The sequence below is a fragment of the Panthera leo genome, chromosome D2 (genome assembly GCF_018350215.1).
Source record: "Panthera leo isolate Ple1 chromosome D2, P.leo_Ple1_pat1.1, whole genome shotgun sequence".
NCBI classification, from domain to species: Eukaryota; Metazoa; Chordata; class Mammalia; order Carnivora; family Felidae; genus Panthera; species Panthera leo.
The window spans coordinates 31,529,724-31,552,945 of NC_056689.1; the positions used below are offsets into that span (position 1 = coordinate 31,529,724).

The 23,222-nt window shown below is 59.4% G+C and overlaps 1 protein-coding gene across 2 annotated transcripts in view; it reads left to right on the forward strand.

Annotated features, from left to right (window-relative positions):
• The window catches only part of UNC5B (unc-5 netrin receptor B), an 80,499-nt gene that overhangs the window by 54,501 nt on the left and 2,776 nt on the right, over nucleotides 1–23,222 (forward strand). The window contains exons 2-16 of one of the 2 annotated variants that reach the window (XM_042908553.1): nucleotides 6,849–7,073; nucleotides 10,957–11,100; nucleotides 11,560–11,663; nucleotides 12,374–12,554; nucleotides 13,200–13,367; nucleotides 14,189–14,353; nucleotides 14,604–14,636; nucleotides 16,392–16,586; nucleotides 17,187–17,576; nucleotides 18,232–18,319; nucleotides 19,200–19,368; nucleotides 19,543–19,776; nucleotides 21,044–21,193; nucleotides 21,871–22,035; nucleotides 22,797–22,978. In XM_042908553.1, the coding sequence (XP_042764487.1) occupies nucleotides 6,849–7,073; nucleotides 10,957–11,100; nucleotides 11,560–11,663; nucleotides 12,374–12,554; nucleotides 13,200–13,367; nucleotides 14,189–14,353; nucleotides 14,604–14,636; nucleotides 16,392–16,586; nucleotides 17,187–17,576; nucleotides 18,232–18,319; nucleotides 19,200–19,368; nucleotides 19,543–19,776; nucleotides 21,044–21,193; nucleotides 21,871–22,035; nucleotides 22,797–22,978 (2,593 nt within the window). The remainder of the gene's footprint in view (nucleotides 1–6,848; nucleotides 7,074–10,956; nucleotides 11,101–11,559; nucleotides 11,664–12,373; nucleotides 12,555–13,199; nucleotides 13,368–14,188; nucleotides 14,354–14,603; nucleotides 14,637–16,391; nucleotides 16,587–17,186; nucleotides 17,577–18,231; nucleotides 18,320–19,199; nucleotides 19,369–19,542; nucleotides 19,777–21,043; nucleotides 21,194–21,870; nucleotides 22,036–22,796; nucleotides 22,979–23,222) is intronic. The other variant, XM_042908554.1, reaches the window with a different exon arrangement.

Below are 23,222 nucleotides of genomic sequence, written 5' to 3' on the forward strand. Positions count from 1 at the left end.
GGACCTGGGGCTCGGAAGGGGAGCCTAAAATTAGCCCTAGAGACGCCCAGGCCCAGGGAGTCCAGTGACCGATGGAAAGGTGGGGAGGGAGGGCCTGGACCCTTGAGTGTGGAATACAGCCTCCTCAGGTACCCCTGGGAGCCTGAGCCCAGTAACTGTAGTGTCCCTCCCAACTTTGTAAGCAGCGGGACCCCCAATAAAATGGGCCTGGGCTCCATTCCAGGATTCTGAGCCCACCCTGGGGCCTCGTCTCCAGCCTCCCATCAGTTCCTTCGCTTGCCCCTGAGCCCTTCCAGGGGAGACACTGAGGATCAGCCAGACACCCCCCTTCAGGATGCAGGCTCCTGCCACAGCTGGCCGTCTCCGTGAGGCCGCTTCCTGTGGCCAGCACAGGAAGTGATGTCATGGGCACAGGCAGGTCTACAGAGGGTATGGGAAAAGGGCTGCGCAAGGGGCCTCCTTTGTTAGAAGTAGCTCCGCGTCCCCCAAGCCCGCCAGCCCCCATTTGTCATCAGTAACGGCCATTGTAACCACCTCTGAGGGGGGCCCCAGCCTGAACCCCACAGCCGCCAGAAGCCAGGGCCAGATGGAAGAAGGGCTTTGTGTCCAGGGAGGGGTCCTTCCATGGGGGGTTTATGTGTTTTTAAAACATAATAATAAGTGGCCTCCGTCCCCCCCACCCTCCCCACTCCCCACTGAGCACATCAGCCTCGCGGTGAATGGAAGAGATTTTCCATGCAGTGGGAAGTCAAGTCTGGCGGGAATTAGCCCGTGTCCAGGGGCTAGAGAAAGACTGATTGCTGATGATAAATGTGCCCAGCGTGGGGTGTTTCTCGCTCCCTCACCTCCCGCCTGCTCCCCTTCTCTCCTCCCAGTCCTGCCCCACCGGTGTGGGCACCGCCTCCCGCCAGCCAGCCCTGGAGACACACGGTCAGCTAGAGATGCCCGCCTCTTGGTGCTGAGCCTAGGGGGCTCAGGGCTGGCCTTGTCACCCACCTGGGGACAAAAAGAGTGGGTGGGGATGTCAAGGCCCCGCATACCACCTCAGCCTCATGCTGAGGTCTCTGCCCTGGGCCAGACCAGAGCGGACCCGGCTGAGACGGATGGTAGTGAGTTTCCATCCCAGGCAGGGGGCATACGGAGACCGCGCGTCTCCCCGCAGCCCTGCGCTGGCTGTGCTGTCTGCCCTCCTCAGTCCCGAATCAGAAGCCGCGCTCTGGCCCGGCTTGGCTACTGATTTGCTGTGTGATGTTGATCAGTCGCTTTCCTTCTCTGAGCCGATAGAATGCGAGACTCCAGGCCCCTCTGATTGTGACTTCCTGTGCTTCTGCCTGTTCTCCCCTTTCTTACAGGTGGGGAAACTGAGGCCCCAAGGGGTGAAACAACCTCCCCAAGGTCTCAGTGGCAGAGTGGGGGTTTGAACCCATTCCTCTTGGGGTCCCCGGAAGGGAAGCAGAAGCCCCTCTGTGAGGGTCTCTCATTCAGGAATATCTGAGCACACAGTTCTAGCCTCTCGCTCCTCTCAGCGGCAGCTCTGGAAGATACAGTTTCTTCCCTTTTGTCCTGAAGCCACGTCCTTCGCCTCCAAGGCCCTGGCTCCTGCTTATTCCAGTGGCTTAGGTGCTGGTACCTCTTAAGCCTGTGGCCTTGACTTCTTCCCTGTCAGGTGGGAGCCTATGTCTCCACACTGAGTCCTGCCCGGGTTCAGCACCTGGCTGGGTCCTCCTGTCAGGCTCACAGCTCTGTTCGGCCAGCTCCACTCCCCTCCTAGGGCCTGGTTACCCCGTCCTGAACATTTCAGGGGCGGGGGGGGGGGACAGCGACGCTGCCAGACCCCACCCTGGTTACCTCTCCTCCCGAATTTTAAGTGGGTTGTGAGCAAAACAGAACTCGCCCGTGAGGAAGCCAGCTTGGTGGTGAGGGGGTGTCAAGCCATGTCTCGTGAATATTTGAAAGCAAGGCGACAAGGCCAGGGCAGGCAGCTGCACGCCCCAGAGGCTGGAAGCTGTCATGCGGGAGAGGAAGCACGCTGTTTTGCGTGACCTCAGAGGTTAAACTTGTAGCAATGGTTGGAACCTCAGACAGCAGATTTCAGCCGAAAGTAAGGAGGACTTTTCCATTAGGTCTGTTCAAAGGAGAACCTGGCTGAGAAAAGCAGTGGTGAGTTCCCCGTCCCTGGAGGTATGTGAGTCAAGGTTGGATAGAGTGGATGGGGGATGTTGTTCAAGATGGCCCTTGAAGTAACCTCTATTCCTGTGAGGCTGCATCCAAGTGAGACAGGCTGACAGGAGCCCTCATGCAGGCAGCTATGGGGAAATTGGAAGTGAGGGTTTGAATGGCACCCACAAGAGATCCCCCCTGGAGGTGTGGCGGTCCTGGATCTGAGACCTGGGGCGGGAGAACCTGGGCACGGCCGGGAGAGTCCAGCAGCAAATAGTTCCTCCTCCTCCCTCCCTCCTGCCCCCAGGCTCCCCTCACCTTGTGCTTTAGGACCACAGTCTGTGCCGGGCCTTTGAGCTAGGAATAACAGTGGCCAAAAAGGTGACCCCGCTTCAGGGAAATTGGCTTCATGAAGAAAAAATCTACCCAGTAGGACACCGTCACGTGCTGACAGATTCCATCTCAAAGTGATCGAACCAGAGTAGGCCTTGAGGGGTTGGCTCGACCAGCTTCCCGGCCAAATGGGGGCCAAGAGCAATGCCAGTCCCCAGCTGGGGTGCAAGCCCAGAGCCCCTGGCCCCAGGGGTTGCTCTTCTGCAGCGTGTGTGGTTACATCTGTGCATCTTCCATACCTTCATCTTGGGACGGCTGGGCCACTCGCGTATGTGGCTGCGAAGGCAGGTTGCATTTTAAATGAGTTCTATTAGAAAAACCAGGGAGGCAGGTGACGGAGAGACCTGGCGCTTCCTCCCACTGACGAGGCGACCTCGGGCAAGTCCCGTGATGCCCCGTGGCTTCGTCTGGAAAATGGGAAGATAATCCTCACCTTGGGGTTTGTGGGGAGTAAATGGGGTGAAGGGTGGCAAGTACCTGGCACGTAGTTCCACACTTTCGTCGTAGAAATAAATGCCAGTTACGGTTCAGAAGTCAGATTCCGGTATCCGGCTGCCCGGATTTGCTCCCTAGCTCTCTGCCACTGACTAGCTGTGTCGCTCTGTGCCATTTACTTCACCTCGCTTGGTCTCCGTTTCTCATCTGTAGCATGGGCATAATGATCGTGCCTAATAGGGCATAGGGGCTGTGGTTCCCAAACTGTGCGCCGAAGCACCCCAGGGTGCCGCGACACATTCCCGGGGGCACAGCGGGGTATTATTAACCTTCGAGGAAACACAGACCCACTAAACAGCTGCAAGACAGAGCAGCAACTGTTGATTCGAGGTAGCTTATGATTTCGACATCGCATCGCGCTCTTTCCCTTTACGTGGCCTCACGTCTTTGCAAAGGTGGGATTTGGGCGTTTGGAAGTACTCTGAGACAGTCCAGGAGGGTGGAGGCTCCAGTCTGATTCCAAGATTTGAGAACTTGTGCAGTGCCCGAGTGGTGCACACACGCCCGTTGGTAAGTCATTGTGGCGGTTTAGGAATGGAGTACAAATGTTATTTGTTTCTTTCGGTTTAGGTGTATAATTTTTTCAAACGGCTACCAACTTGTTAGGACACACACACACACACACACACACACGCAAGTTGTTCAGAGCTAACTGCTTAATAAACCATCAGGAATTCCTTTTGAATCTTGGGGTAAAAATTACCAAGACGCTAAAAACCAAAGAAGTTGAGGGGCCTCTGTCAGCCTTGTTGCAGGGACTCCGTGAGTTCGTATGAAGTGCCCTGTGACAGCATCGGGCAGGGTAAGCATCCGGGAACCCTGAGACGCCATTACTCTTCTCCCTCCAGGCTGGCCCCCACACGGCAGGCTCAGGTGGCCCTCAGCCGCGAGGACCCAAGCCAGGGCCAAGGTGGAGGAAAAGTGTCCACTGATGAGGGCGGGGGCCCAGCTCAGCTGTTCCCCAGGCTCTGGCAGCATTCCCCCACCCCCACTTTTATTTAATTTGCTTTCACTGAGCACCTACTACGTGCCTGGCAAGCATGTAGGCTGCCGGTGGTCCACCTGGGGAGGAACTCTCAGGTCAGACCTGGTTCTTGTCTCCTGGCGGCATCTGAATCCAGGATGCCTGGGGGGCGGGGGCATCCCAAAGGGGAAGCAGCTACATCTAGAGCCACCCTGCACTGCCATGCCAGAGACGCATCAATGAGGATGCCCTGCCAAGGCCAGAGATGAAGCTTCGTGCAAGGGTGGAGAAGAGGGCTGGGGCAGGAGGGCGGGGCCGGGGGCCGCCAGACTTGGGCCTGCTGCACTAATGGATGTCTAATGTTTACTTTGCTCAGCCGCGTCTGCGCCTGCTTTATAAATGAGCCGCATTAGGGTGATAAAACAAAGTCGTAAATACAGCCCGCAGTGCCGCAGAGAGCCACGGCAGCCATCACCTGGGGGCTGGGGGCCGCATGGCTGGAAGGCAGAGCTGGCATGCACCTGCACCACGGGCTCCCACGCACCTTCTCTGATGGCCGCCACCCCCCAGAGGGAGGCCCGGTACCCCATGTCACGGATGGGGTGCCTGAGGTCAGTAAGGGCGACTTCAGACCCAGGGGTGTCTCAGTCTCAAGCCTGCACCTGCCTCTCACCCCTTGGGCCTGAGACAGAAGCAGGGTGCCGGCAGTGGGAGGTGGGCATGGGGCTCTGCCGCCCACACAACCTCTTGGCTGCACCCTGCGTTCTGGCCACTGGGAGGCCAGTGTCCAGCTCCCTGGGCATTGTTTCATCTTGCCATCAACCGCTCAAGCTCCCAGAACCTAGGGGCTGCCTGTTTACCTACCAAGAAGGTGCCTCCCTGCCTGGCAGAGGGAAGTTTGTTTTATGACCCGGAATGCTTCGGTGCTCTTCCCGGGGCAGCTGCTAAGCGGGGGCCTCGCGTCCGTCATCACCCCGTTTGGATGGTCTTCAGTTTCTTCAGCTTTGAAACAAGGGCAGTTCCAGCCTTGCTGACACTTTAATGAGAGAGCTCTTGGAATTGTAGGGTCTTGGCCTGTGTCAGGATCTGTTAAGATCCTCAGATGTGGGGACACCCGCCATGTCCCAGAGCTACTCCAGTGAAGGCGGTGTGGAGCCCTGGGCGGCTCCCCAAACGTCAGGGTCTGTTTATTGGGTCTGCTTCTTGCTGGCTCTGTGCCCTCAAGCAAGTTGCTTAACTTCTCTGAGCCTCAGCTTCCCCATCTACAAACTGAAGACTAATATTAAATACCTTACAGAATTGTTAACTAAAAATACAGCACCTAGTGGGAGGTGAGCATTCGTTGCCATTTTCACGCTGCGACTTGAACCTACTGTGCGCCAGGCCGCTCCTGGGAACTCATGCTTGTCGTGTGGCCCCCAAAACAGTCCAGAGGAGGGTGTTTACCTCCTGCCATCTTCAGAGATGAGGTAATGACGTCGGAGTTCTGTCCTAGGGGCACACAGAACATGCTGGATGGAGCGGGATTCACACCTTCTTGCCAGCTTCGCCTTTGTTCCCATAGATCACACACACACACACACACACACACAGCTGCCCCACTCTCTGGGACCCAGAGCCAGCAGCCAGTGACAACCTGGTCCACTGAGGGATGGCCTAGCTTGGGCATTTTAGCCCCCTTGGCCCATTGGGGGTTGCCTTGGCATTGAGCATGTCCCATCGTGGCCTCCTGGGTTGAAAGACAAGTGCCTGATCCCAGGGACCACTTGCGCCTCTTGGGAACACCCCCCCCCCCGCCAAATCAAGCTAGGACAGTGACAGGGCCACGGTTGGCTCTAAGGGGCTGGGCAGATGCACATCCCTGCAGCTTAATTCATGGTTTCCTCTGGAGCTTAGCAGAGGAGGACAGCCCCCCACCGCTTGTCCCAGCCACCTGATTATTTGGCACTTGGTGTTGGAAAGTCATTTTTCCTAAGTGGATTGCAAACCAATAGCCTGGCCTGGCCTGGTTTCCCTCCCTCCCACTACTGGTGGTGGCCAGCCCCTCTCCCTTCCTGTTTGTCTCACCTCCTGAGGCGCTGTTCTTTCCAGGGATGCAGGCGGGCCAGGGTTTCCATCTGGCCCCTTTTGGGGGAGGACATTGCTGCGGGCACAGCCTATCTGCATTCCCAGGCTCTGAAGTTTCCTTGTCTGTTGTTAGGGTGGAGGGTATGGATTTTGCTGTGGCAGAGACAACAGTCCAGAGGAGGGGAGGCTCTGGGTGAAGGCTGCTGGGAAGAGGGGCTCCATTTCTATGCGGCTGTCTGCCTTGGGCTTCCTGGAGGAGGGGGCGGGCCAAGCACCAAGGAGCCCAGGCCCGGCGCGACCGCCCCACGTCACCCCTCGTCACGCCTCTGTGGACCCCGGCTTGTCTCCCCACTTCCATCAGCCTGGCTGGCTGCAAAGGGCAGCTGTGCCTTCAGGGCAGAGCTGGCCTGGTTTGTGCTCCAGGCACAGTCACCCACTCCCACCCTTCACCTGCTGTGACGTCGCCGCGGGACACTGGAGGGAGGCTCCGGAGGTCCAGTGCAGGGGACGTTGGGGAGGGCTAGGGGGGTGGTATCCTCGCCCGGACGGATCGCTTCAGCATCCCGGGCCACCCTGACTGCTCCTCCTGGAAACAAGTCAAATCACACAGTATCATAGAGCTAGGACTGGTGTGTCCAAAGCACAGGCTCTTAAAAGCTGGGTGGGATGGGGAAACTGAGGCCCCCCCGGGAGGTCACCCCAGCTGGTCTCCAGCTGCCCACCCCTCCTCCGAGCCTGCAGCCTCACGAAGCCCGCCTTCCCTCCACAGGCACTGATTCCGGCAGCGAGGTGCTCCCCGACTCCTTCCCCTCGGCGCCGGCTGAGCCCCTGCCCCACTTCCTGCAGGAGCCACAGGATGCCTACATCGTGAAGAACAAGCCCGTGGAGCTGCGCTGCCGCGCCTTCCCCGCCACGCAGATCTACTTCAAGTGTAACGGCGAGTGGGTCAGCCAGAATGACCACGTCACGCAGGAGGGGCTGGATGAGGCCACGGGTGAGCCTGCCCCCCCTCGTCCGGTCACCCCCAGCACACCTGGGCCCAGGGGTTCCACCCTGGGCTCCCTGTGAAACTTCACATGGCCGTGGCTTCCCCCCCGCCGCCCCCATCCGCCGCCTCAGTTTCCCCTCTGGGATTCACCCTTGATCAGTATTTCCCCAAGGGTTGTCCCAGTCTGACTCTGGGTTACCAAATGAAAGTGCACCGAATCCTTGCTGAGTGCTCACTCTTTTTCTGGTTTCTCTCTGTCTCTGGCTTACATCACGGAGCAGTCTGGGGGCGGGGGTGGGGGTGGGGGGCTAGAGCTCTTACACACACGCACGCACACCCCAGCACCTGCTGTGCTCCCCGTTTAACAAAGAGCACCCCCCCAGCCCCCCACCGGCACGCAGCTAGAATCCTAGACCATCGTGAGTGCGGGAGGGCCTCAGTGTCTGTGGGAAATGATTCTGTTTCTTTTCATAAGAATGTTGCATTTCCTTCAAAGACATCAGTTGTTTTTAGTTTAAACAAGAGGTTGGTAATATCACGTAAATAACCACGGAGGGTGTGCTATAGGATGTAGCCCAGATCCCCAGGGTGAGGTGAACTTGGGGTCTCCGGGGCACCCCCGGTGGGGCCCCCGAGGCCAGGTGGTTGCTTATCCGTCCCCAGGCCCCCGTTTACAGTACAGGACCCTCTGGGGTGGAGAGCCTATCCGGGGTTCGGGCCAGGGAGGGGGCCGTCCGCTGCTGGTTACCTGCAGGTGGCCAGTGTCGGGCAGGCCCAGCCAAGCCCGGGCTCTGGGGGTCCTTCGCCCCACAGCCTGCCTCAGCTTTGGTTTTGAGGCTTTCACCCCTTCCCTCGTCCTTCTCCTTTCTTAGCCGTCTCTCCTCTCCTTCTGTCTCTCCTGCCTCTCCCCCTTCTCACCCCTGTCTCTCTGTGTCCATCTTTTTTCCCTTATGTCTGTCTGTCTGCCACCACCCCCCGCCCCCCCCCCCCCCCGCCACCACATACTCTCTCTCCTTTCTGCCTCCTTCCGACTTCTTTTTTCCTGGAACAAGCTCACAAATTTCAGAACCACCCAGGCTTAAAACCATACCCCAGAATGTACTTAATGCCACCCCAAACCGTATATGTTAAAACGGTTAAGTTTTGGGTTATGTATATTTTACCAAAATTCTGAAAGCATTTAAAAAAATAGATTTAGAGTGTCAGGCTCACCCAAAATCTAAAAATAAAAAAAAGGAATGTTGAAAAGAGAAAAAAAAGGAACATACCCCAGCTGCCCCTGTTCCCTGTTCTGTGTGGCTCTGGGAAAGTCACCCACCCTCTCTGAGCCCCAGGTCCTCTCGTTGTAAACTGGGATGTTAACGGAAGGTCCCGGTGGGTGTGGAACAAGGTGGCGTAAAGTGCCAGGCGCTCAGTAAACCCCCATTTCCTCCGTCCTCTTTCTGGCTTTTTCTTGGCCTCTTTCCTCTTGAAGCCTGTCCTTCTTTCTCTGTCCCCCTGAGCCCCTCCGGCCTGTATCAGAGGTCACTTGTGGGGGTCCAGGCAGAGCAGAGGGATGGTGTACCCCCCTGGGGCCTCTCAGAAACCTTGCAATTAGTAGTAATAGTAACAGCATGGCATCTACTCCCCTGGTACCGGGCTCACGAGCCATGCCAGCCCGAGAAATTGGGGCACTCTTGTCCCCATTAGCTGCAAAGAATAGACTGTGGTCCTGTGGGCACTCCCTTGGCAGCAGTATGGCTGGTTTCATCCTCCTGCTCCCCACCCTGGCCCTCTCTGTGGCTCTGGAAAGACAGGGGATGATAGCCGTGGGCCAGAAGAGGCAGGACGAGCCCACCCTACCAGCTCGTGCCAGGTCGGGACAAGAGCCCAGTCCTGGGTGTCCTGGCCCAGGTCCCACCTGCCCCTTAACCACCATGCTGGAGGAGGTGGGCATGGGGGCGGGGGCACCTGGTGCTGGGGACCAAGTCAGAGAGACTGTAGGTCCCTGTCCTCCTTCTGGGTGATGATTTCTCTGTCCAGCGGTTGGGTGCTTCTGGATGGATGACGCCCTTGAGAGGGACCCCCCTGTCAGTTTCACAGCCTAGTGAATAAGGGGCGGGGGCCCCCTCTGTGCCGCCCTGGGCTGTGCAGGATTGGTCAAAGGCCAGGACTCCAGGCAGCCCCTGTGAGCAGCCAGCGTCATCCCTCTGAAGCAGCCTCTGCCCTCCTGGTGCTCCCCAGGGGCAGAACCCCAGCCCCCTCGCATTTAGATCCCTGGCCGTCAGGAGGGGGTTTCCCTCACTGTCTGGGCTCCTCGGGCAAAGGGCATCCTACCCCATGGTGCGGGAGAGTTAAGGCAATGAATTCACTGGAAAGGTCCAAAGAGGTCATGCATCTGGAGACAGAGCTTTAACCAGGGCAAGATACCAGATAGCTGATCTCAGCTCTGCCGGTACCTCGAGGTGGGACTTTGGGCCTGCCACTGACCCTCTCTGAGCCTCAGTTTCTTCATATGTGGAAGGAAGGGGCTGGATGAGACCCAAATGACCTTCCAGAGTAGATTTGTGTTCGGCCTTGGCTGGGTGCTATGGCAGAGTGATTGCCATGATCACTCTAGAGTTTACCCCGAGTGTTTTACTATGATGAGGGAACAGAAGCTCAGAGAGGCTGAGTAATTTAGTGAAGGTCACACAGCTGGGGAGTGAGGGTGGGGCCAGGACTCAAACCTGCCCAGCCACCCAACCGTACACTTGACCATCATGCCATAGTACCACAGAGTGGACAGCTGACAATCCTGCCTTCGACAGGCTCATCAGAGCCCATGTGCGGGCATGAGAGGGTGAGCTGGGACACGTGGCAGGGAGGAACAGCTTTAGGAATTCTGAGACGGGGACAGTCAGGAAGGGCTTCCTGGAGGAGGGGGCCTCACAGTCCTCCCACAAGCTTTGGGGAAGAGCTTTGGGTGGGCATCGTCATCTAGAGGGTTCACTCGTTCCCTGAGCACAAGGGGCTTTTATCAAGGGTTGGCAGGAGAGTGTGTGACCCCTCTCTGGGTAGGCTGGTGGATGCTGTTATGCAGGGAAGCCCCCAGGCCCTGGTTGGGAGCTGTTGAGAGGTCCTAGGAAGAGGGGCCTCCCCCCAGCTCCAGCTCCTAACCAGAGACAGGCCACCTGCTTTCTTCACGTATTTCTGGAGCACCTTTCCTGGGCCAGGTCCTGGGTCACAGCAGTGAGCAGGGCTTTATTCTCCCGCGGGAAATATTTAACAAACAAAGTATCAGTAGATAATACAGTTCCGGATAGCGGTCAGGGGCGTGGGGAAGTCAGGCTGGGCGGGGGTTGATAACTACACAGCCCAGTGTCCAGTATGGTGCTTTGAGAGTGGGTGGAGATGGGCCAGGGTCAGAGAGGCGTTCCCTCAGGAAGTGAGGCCCAGCCCAGAGCTGATGGCGACCGGGAGTCCACTGGGCACAGAGGCGACGGAAGAGGGTTCCAGGCAGGAGACTGGGTGTGCAAAGGCCCTGTGGCAGGGGAGACCATGAGGAACTGGAAGATGCCTGGTGAGGCTGTAGTGGATAGACTGTGCAGGGCCAGAAGGCCACGTGGGGGATCTGGGTCTTCACGTCGTGAGGACTGGAGGCACAGCCAGGGGACGCGTGGCATTGTGCGCTGTGAGGAGCGCACGCCAGCTGCGGGGCAGGAAGCGGACTGGACGGGGCAGAGGGCTCGTGTTAGCCCTTGCAGTCTCCAGGGGAGTGGCAGTGGTGGCTGGGGCCAGGGTGGAGTCGGAAGAGACGAGAAAATAGATGGAAATGGAAGCGCTTGGCAGAGACAGAGGTCCTGGTGCCACGTCCCGTGCTTCCTGTCCTCAGACCCGCCCCCTGATGCCATCTGTCTCCTCCTCTCAGGCCTGCGGGTACGAGAGGTACAGATCGAGGTGTCGCGGCAGCAGGTGGAGGAGCTGTTCGGGCTGGAGGATTACTGGTGCCAGTGCGTGGCCTGGAGCTCCGCGGGCACCACCAAGAGTCGCCGGGCCTACGTCCGCATCGCATGTAGGCCGTCCTGACACCCCCACCCCGCTCCCCTGGGCCCCTTCCCCCTGCCCACGCCCCCTGGAGAGGAAACTCCACAGCTGTGGGGGCATCCCTTGCCCGCTGCAGAGACATGAGGGCACACGGATGCCAGCTCAGAAGAGGCCTCCTGGACCCAGAACTTAAGCCACCTCTGGCCTCAGGATTTCTAACAGCCTTTTGTAGCTACGTCTGTATAAGGGAGCTGCCAGCTTCCTCACCAGCCTGGGTTGTTATGTGCTTAGGATCCCAGCGTCAGGGAGGGAGACCTGTTCCCCCAACCCCACCTGGTGAGGCCCCCACTTTGGAGGAGATGCCCAGGCAGAGCCCAGTTTCCTTGGCGTGCACTGCCCCCTAGTGGCTAGAGTGGGACGCGTGAGGCTTCTGTTCCGCCCAATTGTGCCTGGTGACCCCACTTCCTTCTTCCACTCCTTCTTCCAGACCTGCGCAAGAACTTCGATCAGGAGCCTCTGGGCAAGGAGGTGCCCCTGGACCAGGAGGTTCTCCTACAGTGCCGCCCACCAGAGGGTGTGCCTGTGGCTGAGGTGAGCGGGGACTAGGAGAATACTTGGCATGGCAGAGACCGTGATGCCTCAGCCTCCCACAGAGAACTACGGCCTCTGCAGAACTCGGCGTGTGCTAGACCCCAGCTCGGCCCTCCACAGGCAAAACCCCTCGGGATGGGGCAGAGCTGGGGCCAGATCCCCACGGGCTACTTGAGCAGGCCCCAGGCTGAGTCTCTTGCAACGGAGGTGCCTGTGGCTGTATCTTCCTCCCCCGCCCAGAAGCCGAAGCCCCAGCTTTGTGGATGCCAAAGGGCCTCACCGTGCATGTGTCCGAGCACGTGGCCTCTGCCCTAACGGCGAAGGGCTAACACTTGTGTTGCACGTCCAGGGAGTCAAGTACCGTCCTCCACACTTTGCACACTAACTTGTTTAATCCTTGCATCAGCCCTATGCGGTGGGTGCTAATAAATTCTGCCTTACGAATGATGAAATTGAGGCTGGCGTTAAGCCCCTTCCCAGGGCCATCTAGCTGGTGGGGTGCTCGTCACAACCACCGTGTGCTGCAGTGTTCGCCACAGGGCCCGGCCCGTGGAGGTCCAGCCTCACTCTGTCACCACCGCGGGTAGACACGGATAGAACTGCGGTCCTGTTTATGGCCGGGCCTCCCTTCCCCTCCAGAGAGGGCCCACTCCCCGCGATGCAGGTAAGCAGGTAGCGGGCCCTCATGCCCCCCACCCCCATCCCTGTAGGTAGAATGGCTCAAGAATGAGGACATCATCGACCCCACCCAGGACACCAACTTCCTGCTCACCATCGACCACAACCTCATCATCCGCCAGGCCCGCCTGGCAGATACGGCCAACTACACCTGTGTGGCCAAGAACATCGTGGCCAAGCGTCGCAGCACCACTGCCACGGTCATTGTCTTCGGTACGGGTCCTGGGGGTGGGGGGGGCAGCTTGGGCCATATGCCCACCTCACCCCACCCTACACTGGAGGTCGGCAGGACCCTGGTGGACACGTGGGAGGATGCGGCCCGGAGAGGGGAGGTGCCTTCCCCAAGATCACACAGCAGCTAGTGGTCAGGTCAGGCACTCGTGGGGGTGGGGCTAGAACAGGGCCCCGTCAGCATCCTCACTCCCAAGCCTGGTGACCCAGCAGAGTGCGGAACCACTGCGCAGGCCTGTAGGATGTTCCTTGCTGTTCCCTCCGCTGGGAGGGGCAGAGCTATAGCTGAGATGCCCCGAGTATGGTAGAAAGAACCCTGCATCGGGTTTCAGGCACAGGTCGCCCGTTACCAGGTGACCCTGGCTAAGCGTCAGCCCTCCCTGGACCTTTGCTTGCCATCGCACAATGGGGCTGGGAACAGACAGTGACCCACCCCCCCAGTCCCCTCTAGTGTTGACGGTCGCGGCCAGATTTGTCTGCTGGAAACTGAGCCCCCAGTGCCGCAGCAGGTGGGGTCCAGTTAGGAAAGGCCTCAGCAGAAGGGCCTTGTCAGGACTGGAGATGGGGTCTAGGGGACCCATGGGCCGCAGAGCCAGGCTGACCAGCTGACACGTGCTGCCCTTGCAGTGAACGGTGGCTGGTCCAGCTGGGCAGAGTGGTCGCCCTGCTCCAACCGCTGCGGCCGTGGCTGGCAGAAACGTACACGGACCTGCACCAACCCGGCCCCGCTCAACGGAGGCGCCTTCTGCGAGGGCCAGGCCTTCCAAAAGACCGCCTGCACCACCGTGTGCCCAGGTGAGGCCCCGGGCCGGCGGGCGTCCTGCCCACACCCAGCGCGCCCCGGTCCCCAGCCCTGCCTTCTGTGCGTGGCGTCTGCTGCGGTCAGGACAGCCGCTCTCTCCCCATGGTGGTGCTTGTTCTGGGGCCCACAGCTGGCCGAGCAGGCTGGACACGATGCTGTGGCCTGTGCCCTCTCGTTCCGCGCCCGGCTGCTAGAGGGACTGGGAGAGAGGCTCTGAGCTGCAGTCTGCCGGGGTGGGGGAGCTCTTCCACCCTCCGGGCCGTAGGGTCCCAGCGCTGCCCGGGGTCAGAGAGCCTGTCCTCCTGCCCGAGACTTTGGCTGCCGCCCCTAATCCTGCAAAGGTCCTCTCTCCCCTCACCTTTGTCTCAGTCTGCGCGTCCCCGTCTGTGCGTCTGTGCGCGCCTGGTTTTGTCCCGCCCCTTCCACGTTTGCGTGAACCATGTGGTATATTTCCCTTGGGTTTGTGTCTTCGCGGGTGCACCGGGCTGTGTCTGTGTGAGTGGCCTCCTGTCTGTGTCCTCTCTGCCCGCACGGTGCCCCTGACTGCGCTGGCAAGGGGCCATGTGGCTATGGGTGGATACATCTCTTCGTGTGGCTTCTGTGTCCTGGGCTCCCGTCCTGCTGGAGTGTGTGTGTGTGTGTGTGTGTGTGTGTGTGTGTGTGTGTGCGCGCGCGCGCGCGCACCGCTGTGTGCCCTGGGCTCCCCTCCTGCAGTAGTGTGTGTGTGCACGCGCGCGTGCGCGTGCACCGCTGTGCTCTGTACGCATACCTGTGCGCGCATGTGCCCCACGTGCCGTGTGCTGTGCTCCTGCAGTGGACGGAGCGTGGACGGAGTGGAGCAAGTGGTCAGCCTGCAGCACTGAGTGTGCCCACTGGCGCAGCCGCGAGTGCATGGCGCCCCCGCCCCAGAACGGAGGCCGAGACTGCAGCGGGACCCTGCTCGACTCCAAGAACTGCACCGACGGGCTGTGCGTACAGAGTGAGTCCTTGCGAAGGCGGGGCCCGGGGGCGGGAGCTCTAGCCGGATGAGGCCCCTCCCACCCCGCCCCGCCCCGCTCCGCCCCGCCCCGCCGCCGGCCCCAGGCCTCCAGCGCTGGCCTCGGTGGAGCAGCCCCTGGGGCCTCTGCCCACTCGCCACGTGCATCACCTCATCTGCGCGTTTCCTGTCACATTCACCATCCTTTCTTTGCCATCTATGTCATTGTCTTTCCCTTTATTTCCCTCGACAGATAAGAAAACTCTAAGTGACCCCAAAAGCCACCGTAAGTCCCATTTCATGGCTGTCCTTTTTTCTCTGGGGGACCCTTGCTCTCCTTGGCTGGCTTTTCCAGGGTGTGGGGTGCAGGGCAGGGCACAGGGAGACTTGAAGGTGCCCCCCCCCACCAACCGTCCATGGGCCCCCCCACCTTGGCCCCCAATGCTGCACGTGTCACAGCCTCCATCATGTGCAGACAGGCAGACCCTCAGCCCACAGAAAGGACACCATCCTGACCCTCCCATTACGGGAGAAGATGAGCCTCAGAGGGAAGGGACTTATCCAAGGACTCAGCCAGGATTTGAACATCAGTACTTACGTGACCCACGCTGGTGCTCTTAGCCTTGTCCCCTCAGCCTTCCTCTCCGCAACAGAGCCGGTGCAGAGGCCCACACCGTCCCTTCCGGTGCCCCTACTGTATCCCCCAGCGAGGTTCTCCTAGCGTCAGCCCCGAGGGGGTCTGGTCCACTTACCCCCCAGGCCATCCTGCAGCCACACCAGAGCAGTAAAGCTGCTCGGGCAGATCGGCCTGTGGTAATTAAACCATAATTTCCAAATAATTCCGGGTTCATAAAATCAGCAGTGGGCCCCTGGGCCCAGCTCACAGGGGGACCAGGCTCGTGACTGGTGAGCGATTATCAGGTGACCCTCGATGGTTACGGAGAGCATCGGGAGGCAGACCCGAGCCCCGAGGGCCTCCTGGCAGCAATCCCGGGCGCCAGGGCCCTCCGGGGAGCCCAAGAGTGAGGGCCACCGAGGAGAGATGGGGCCAGAAGGTGGCAGAAGTGGGCGGACACCAGGACTGAGCCGTGCCCTGCCTCCCAAAGGCTCAGTCGGCACCAGGAAAGTGGGGCTTGGAAGGGTCCAGGCAGGGAAAGCAGGCCTCCCTGTCTGCGGGCCCTCCCAGGAGGGGAGACCGGACGTTGGCTTCCTGGAGGTCCCCAAACAAAAAAGAGGGAAGAGCAGGCATCTTGGCTCGGCCTGTGTGCTGTCCAGTGTCCTAGCCACTCACCACGCATGGCTCTTCCCACTTCCATTTAACTTGGTGAAAACTAAATACATTTTTAAACACTGAGTGCCTCAGTCAGAGCGGCCACGTTTTAGTTGTTCGTTAGCCACACGTGGCTAGTGGCTGTCACGTGGGACAACGCAGACACAGAATGCCTGTCATCGTGTCAATGCCACCTCCCTGCCTGGGCCGTGTGGGGTTACTTGCAGCTGTGTGGCAGCCTGCCTGGGGGAGGAAAGTGTAGCCGGTGGGTGGCCCCCCCTGAGCCCTTTCCTTCCCCTCCACCTGCTCACCTCCTCTCCACCCCATCGCCTTGCATCTCATTCCCTCCTCCTGCTCCCCCTCTGCCGCCATCCCCTCCCCTCAGCCCAGGATGCAAGTTGAGCTCAGGGTGGCTGCTTACAGAGATTACCGGGAGCCGGGACCTCCGGCCCTGGGATGTGCTGCAGGCCACAGCGAGGGCCTCCGTTTGCATCCTGGCTGGGACAGGACACTGTCTCTTTCTCAGCAGTGAGCAAGGAGTTACCTGTTGGGACTGCCCATGAGTCCTCTTGCGTTTTTCTGCACGGGGGGGAAGCAAGACAGGGGATCTGAGGCCGTTTTACTCATCGAGACTGATGCGCAGAGAGGTTGAGGCTTGCCTGCGGTCCCGGCCAGTCATGAGGGCTCAGACTAGGACCTAGCATGGCGCCGGTCTGTCCCAGGACCTGGGTCTCTGCCCCTGCCCCTCACCCAGCCCTCCTGTCCCCGCAGTGCTGGAGACCTCGGGGGACGTGGCGCTGTACGCGGGCCTCGTGGTGTCCATCTTCGTCGTCCTGGGCGTCGTCATGGTGGTGGGGGTGGTGGTTTACCGCCGCAACTGCCGGGACTTTGACACGGACATCACCGACTCGTCGGCCGCCCTCACTGGCGGCTTCCACCCCGTCAACTTCAAGACTGCGAGGCCCAGTAAGGACCTGGGAGTACCCGGGGTGGCAGATGCAGGCAGGGTACCCAGAGGGGCACGGCAGCCAGCCACACCGGCCAGACTGGAGTGGGGCCTCCCCCTGCCCGAGGTCTTTCTAGACTTCGCTCGAAAGATGAGTGTAGATCCTTAAAAAAAAAAAAAATTAAAAAAAAATGGGGCGCCTGAGTGGCTCAGTCGGTTAAGCAACCGACTTGGCTCAGGTCATGATCTCACAGTTCGTGGGTTCAAGCCCCGCGTCGGGCTCTGTGCTGACAGCTCAGAGCCTGGAGCCTGCTTGGGATTCTGTGTCTCCCTCTCTCTCTGCCCCTCCTCTGCTCACACTCTGTCTCTCTCTCTCTCAGAAATCAATAAACATTAAAAAAAAAAAATGTAAAGGTGAGTGTAGATCAGAGAGGTACAGAGAAGGAAGGGAGGAGCCCACGTGCTGAGTCCCCAAAGCTTCCTGCAACGATGGCGGTTGAATCTTTGGCAGCTGGACTTTTGGGTGGGATTTTGCAACAGAAGGGCCCCCGGCGGGAGCAGAGGATGGGACCGGGCCAGCGAGGCACAGCTGGGTCTGACTGTAGCCCCAACCCCTGCAGACAATCCACAGCTCCTGCACCCATCCGTGCCTCCGGACCTCACGGCCAGTGCCGGCATCTACCGCGGGCCCGTGTATGCCCTGCAGGACTCCGCCGACAAGATCCCCATGACCAACTCACCCCTGCTGGACCCCCTGCCCAGTCTCAAGATCAAGGTCTACAACTCCGGCACCACCGGCTCGGGGCCAGGCCTGCCAGATGGGGCTGACCTGCTGGGGGTCCTGCCGCCCGGCACGTATTCCGGCGACTACACCCGGGATGCCCACTTACTGCACCTGCGCAGTGCCAGCCTCGGCTCCCAGCAGCTCCTGGGCCTGCCCCGCGACCCGGGGAGCAGCGTCAGCGGCACTTTTGGCTGCCTGGGTGGGAGGCTCAGCATCCCGGGCACAGGTGGGCTCCTCCTGCCCCGCTTGCCTGTCAGCCCGGCCTCTGCATGTCCCCTCTGGGCATCCCCAGCCCCTCCCCCCTCTCCCCCCAGCAGAAGATAGGGCTTCCCTGATCCCATTTCACAGATGGGGAACATGCGGTCCAGGGGAAAGAAGGGACTATAACATAGAAGACTTGGGGTCCAGGCGTTTCTCTGTCTCACGAAGGCAGGGGAACCTTGGACCAGCCCCTCTCTAAACCTTATCTGTTAAGTGGGAGGGAATATGTCTTTGTAATCCAACAGGCCTATAGAGCACTACTGAGAAGGTAGAGCCATCAGCTGATAGTTTCCCAGTGTGACACTGATCTGGGGCTGGAGCTGGCCCTGGAGCCTTTGAACTTTGGCACTTTGCCCCATCTCTATACCCCACCACAGTGCTGGAGGCCCCTGTGTTAGCAGATGTACCCATAGCTGTCAGTGGCCTGGGCTCCCCCTTGTACCTAGTCCCCGAGCTTCTGTCCCCCCACCTTGCTGGTGACCACCTGGAGTTCAGGAGATGCCTTTCTCCCCCTGCCCCAAGCTAGGAGCCAACCAACCCCCTCCCCCACCCCCCCATCCCCCATTCTAGGCTCTTAGATTCCCTCCAGCCCCTCCCTGCTGACCTCCTTCTGCCCCTAGGGGTCAGCCTGCTGGTACCCAATGGAGCCATCCCCCAGGGCAAGTTCTACGAGATGTACCTCCTTATCAACAAGGCAGAAAACACCCTGTGAGTGGACAGACCTCAGTCTGGCATGGGCTGCCCCCCTTCTCTTCCTCTCCCTGCTGCCTGGCCACCCTGGGTTCAAATATCACCATCTGAGCCAGATCCTAAAGTAGCCCTCCAAGCAAAACCTTGACAGATCTTATTATGTCCACATTTAAAATGTGCAGCACCGGCACAGCGAATCATAAAACTGAAAGGCGATTGACAAAGTAGCTACAATACGACAAGAGGCTTATCCTTACTATGTAAAGAGGCTTTAGAGACCAATAAAAAAAGTAAACATTTCACTACAAGAATGGGCAAAGGATATGAACAAGTGATTCACACATACTCTCTGATGCAAGCACATACACACACACACACACACACACACACACACACAGTGGCCAGTAGATTATGAAAAAATGGCCAGCCTACTTTGTAGTCAGAGAAATAGAAATTCAAACAGCCATGAGACACTAGGAGTTTTTTGTTTCTCGAATTTGCAAAGATTTTTTTCAAACGGCCTGACCTCCATATTGACAAGAGTGTGGGACCTCGGCCCTCCCATGACATGCAGGAGGGAGCACGGGCTGGTACCAGCTTCCCAGAGGGCAGTTTAGCAACGCTTAACCAAAAGCATCCCAAGCGTGCAGAACCTTTGAAAATACGAGCAAAGACATAGCTGAGAACGCTGCAGCGGAAGAGCAGAAATCTGAACACACTCTCAAGGCCTAGGCCGTCTTTCTGCCTCTCCTTAACCCCTCACCTCCGGGGGCCCGGGGGTGGAGACCTGCCTCTGTCACCCAAGAGCCGGGGTAGAGGTGGCAGGCCCACACCGGTCCCTTGCTGAGCTTCAGGCCTGCCCTCACTGCCTCCCTCCTGCCTTCTGCCCTGTCCCCAGCCCACTTTCAGAAGGGACCCAGACGGTATTGAGCCCCTCAGTGACCTGTGGGCCCACGGGCCTCCTGCTGTGCCGCCCCGTCATCCTCACGGTACCCCACTGTGCTGAAGTCCGTGCCGGCGACTGGATCTTCCAGCTCAAGACCCAGGCCCACCAGGGCCACTGGGAGGTGAGGAGCCAAGGCTCGGGGTGGGGGGTGGTGGGGGGCAGGGAAAGCGGGGCAGATCTATCTGAACCTGCCCTGGGAGGCCTCAGAAGCTGAAAGAAAGCCCCTTTTCTCCCGGCCCAACCTGGGTGGATCTCTCCATGGCCTTGACTGTGACCTCTTTGCCTCCCCGTGTAGGAGGTGGTGACCCTGGACGAGGAAACCCTGAACACGCCCTGCTACTGCCAGCTGGAGGCCAGGTCCTGCCACATCCTGTTGGACCAGCTGGGCACCTACGTGTTCACGGGTGAGTCCTACTCCCGCTCGGCAGTCAAGCGTCTCCAGCTGGCCATCTTTGCCCCTGCCCTCTGCACCTCCCTGGAGTACAGCCTCAGGGTCTACTGCCTAGAGGACACGCCCGTAGCGCTGAAGGTAAGGACAGGCCGTCAGTAGCACACAGCCCTGGCACACGGTGGCTGTATCACCCCCCGCCCCCCGGAATCGTGGTACTTTCCAGGCACCCCTCTACCGCCATCAACCTCATTAATCACTCATTGCTCAAACACTGAAACGGCATCAGACTAGCGAGATACAGTTTTGCCCTCACCAAACTGCAGGCTAGAGGCGGGGGAAAGGACAGGGGGCCTCGCTGAGGGAGGGCTAGGCGAGCACCAGCCTGAGAGGGAGAGGATCTGAGAAGGCTTCACGGCACATTAACCTTAGACCTATGCTCCAAAAGCCAAGGAAGGGTGCCCGGAAGAGAAGGGTGAAGGCCATCCCAGTGGGCACGGCCACTGATGCAAAGGCAGGTGTGTTGTCCCATGTGACTGAAGCACTCAGGGGCTGTTTCTAGGACCTCGAGCTCATCCTGACACTGGAAAAGCATAGCCCCTTGGCCTTGTGTTGACCTTCTCCTGCCGCCCACCTCTCTGCGAAGCCTCCAGGGCCTTTCCTGTAGCTCCAGACCTCCCTTGACCCAGGTCTAGGGTCCCCTCTAGCTCCTGTCTCCCAGTCTCGCGTGACTTGTCCCCAGCTCCAAGTCGAGGACTGATGCAACATGGGTGAAAAGGCCTCATGGGAGAGTGAGTGTCTTCTGCTGGGCCAGGCTGGCCTGAAACTGCAGAAGGCCCACAAGGGATCAGGGGTTGCGAGAAGAGGCTCTCGCGGCCTGGATCTCTGAGTACTGGGGCGCTGGCCAGTGTCCAGCTTTGATCAGAGAATGGGGGGGACGGCAGGAGGAAAGCCACCACATTTGAGCTTGATGGCATCACTTATTTATTCAGTCCCCGTCTGTCTGTCCATCCGTCCGTCCATCCATCCATCCATCCATCCATCCATCCATCCATCCAGCTGGGCAGCAGCCCATCTCTCTGTATACTCATTCACTCAGCAGTCCATCTGTCTGTGCAGCCATCGCCAACCATCCATTCGTCTTTCCTTCCGTCTGTCCTTCTGTTTGTATATCCATCTGTTTGCATATCCATCTACACATCCATCGTCTGTCTGTATCTATCTATGCAACTATTTATCCATCCATTCATCCATCTACCTGTCCAGTCATCTATAAATCCAGTTATCTATCCATCTGTCCCATTATCTGTCCATTCACCCGTCTGTTCACACAGTGTGTCTTCGCTGAGCACTTACCAAACTGGCCAAGTATGACGGGCTCCCCCTTCCCGTTGCCTCCTGCCCGCAGGAGGTGCTGGAACTGGAGCGGACCCTGGGTGGCTACCTAGTGGAAGAGCCAAAACCCCTGCTGTTTAAAGACAGTTACCACAATCTGCGCCTGTCTCTGCACGACATCCCCCATGCCCACTGGAGAAGCAAGCTGCTGGCCAAGTACCAGGTGAGGGCTGGGCCACAGGAGGTGGCGAATGACGCCGGGGCAAGGGGAACATTCGGTCTGCCCGCGGAAGATCGGTTCCCCCTCCCGGGCCTTGGCCTTCCTGTCTCCTTCCTCTAGGCTTGCCCCCGCCTCCCCGAGTCTCTGTCTCCCTCCCACCCCACTCTCCATGCCCCTAGTCGTCCCTAGGCAGGTCGTCACGTTCCGTGCCACCGACAGCCACGTCCCCCCCCCCCGTCACATTCCCACACACAGATGTCTACAGACGTCATCTTCAAACAGGCCTTGCCATCTCTAAGAGTGCTCATGCCTGGCTGACCATCCAGAGTCGTCTCGGATGGTCACTCCCCTGTGCCTACACCTACCTGAGCAACCCCATGGACTCTGCAGGGCCTCCAGCCCCAGACGTACATGCGCATGTGTGCATACACATACACACATGCGCACACGCATCCAGGCTTGTGCCGCCTTCCCCAGACGCTCCCTTTCTCGGCTGAAGGGCCCCTGACCAGCTCTTCTTCCTCTTCCTCTCTGGACAGAGAGGAAGGCCCTGCCCCCTGGGGGGGGGGTCCCATCGCTCCCTGAGGTTGGCCCCCTGACCGGCCTCTGCCTCCATTCCCTGAGGGTAGGGCAGGGCAGGGCAGGCTGGCCTCACCTTGACCCTGACGCCCCTCCCTCAGGAGATCCCCTTCTATCACATTTGGAGTGGCAACCAGAAGGCCCTGCACTGCACCTTCACCCTGGAGAGGCACAGCCTGGCCTCCACAGAGCTCTCCTGCAAGATCTGTGTGCGGCAGGTGGAAGGAGAGGGCCAGATCTGCCAGCTGCACACCACGCTGGCAGAGGTGAGGCGGGAGGACGGACACTCCGTGGGGCCGGGGGAGGCAGCGTTCAGACCCGCGTGCATGGGGATGCTGCCTTCCGTAGATAGGTCCCCATCAGCTCCCAGGTCTGAGCTGGGACTCCGTCACTTTCTGCACACTTATTGAGTGGCTGGTCCTGTGCTTGGCCGGTACCAGGCAACAGATGAAATCACCAAGTCAGAAGGTAGGTCTTAGGGAGGAAGAGACCATCGACCTTGTGTCAGGTCAGTGCTTAGCCCAAGCCTATGGCTCTCCTCCACTATACATCCACACTGAGGTTTACAAAACCCAGGCCACCCAGGACAGCAGCGCGAGAAGTTCCTTGGGCAATGTAAAAAGTGCCGATCAGAGGCCTAGACCCAGCTCTCTACCGAACTTGGCACGTGACCATGGGCAAGTCACTTCCCCGTTCTGGACTTCATTCCCACGTGTGTAAACGTGCGTCTGTGTGGAGTAGACTGTGGCTGAGGCTCCTTATGGCTTTGGAATCACGAGCCTGCACCCGCATCGGCCTGGGACAGTGCATCCGCCTGGTCCACCGCAAGGACCGTTGGGCACGCAGCCCTGGCCCTTGGAAGCCGACCTTCTGGGGGAGGAGGTTTTTGAGCAGCTGACCTGCCCAGAGCGTGGGGAGGAACCCCCATGAGCTCACAGTCCCAGTGCAGGAAGGTCGGAGGGGCGGATGCTAGTGCTGTGCATGGGAGAGCCCCCTGCCCCTCTCACCTTGCCCCCTGCCCTTCTAGACACCTGCTGGCTCCCTGGACGCCTTCTGCTCTGCCCCTGGCAGCACGGTCACCACCCAGCTGGGACCCTACGCCTTCAAGATTCCACTGTCCATCCGCCAGAAGATATGCAACAGCCTGGATGCCCCCAACTCGCGGGGCAATGACTGGCGGCTATTGGCGCAGAAGCTCTCCATGGACCGGTGGGTGTTGGGCCAGGCCGGCCCCACCCCAACCTCCCTTTGTCCCCCAAGGGGCAGGTGGGGCAGGCAGCCCGACAGTCCAGGATCAGATCCTTCCATTTGCGGTAGATCAGGAGCTGAGGCTTGGGTGTGCTCAGTCTGAGAAGCCCATTTTTTGGGGAGTGCCATACTCGGCGTGCTGGCCCGTGAGGATCAGGTGAGGCCAGGACACCAGGGGTCATCACCATCTGCACCCCCGGGCCCA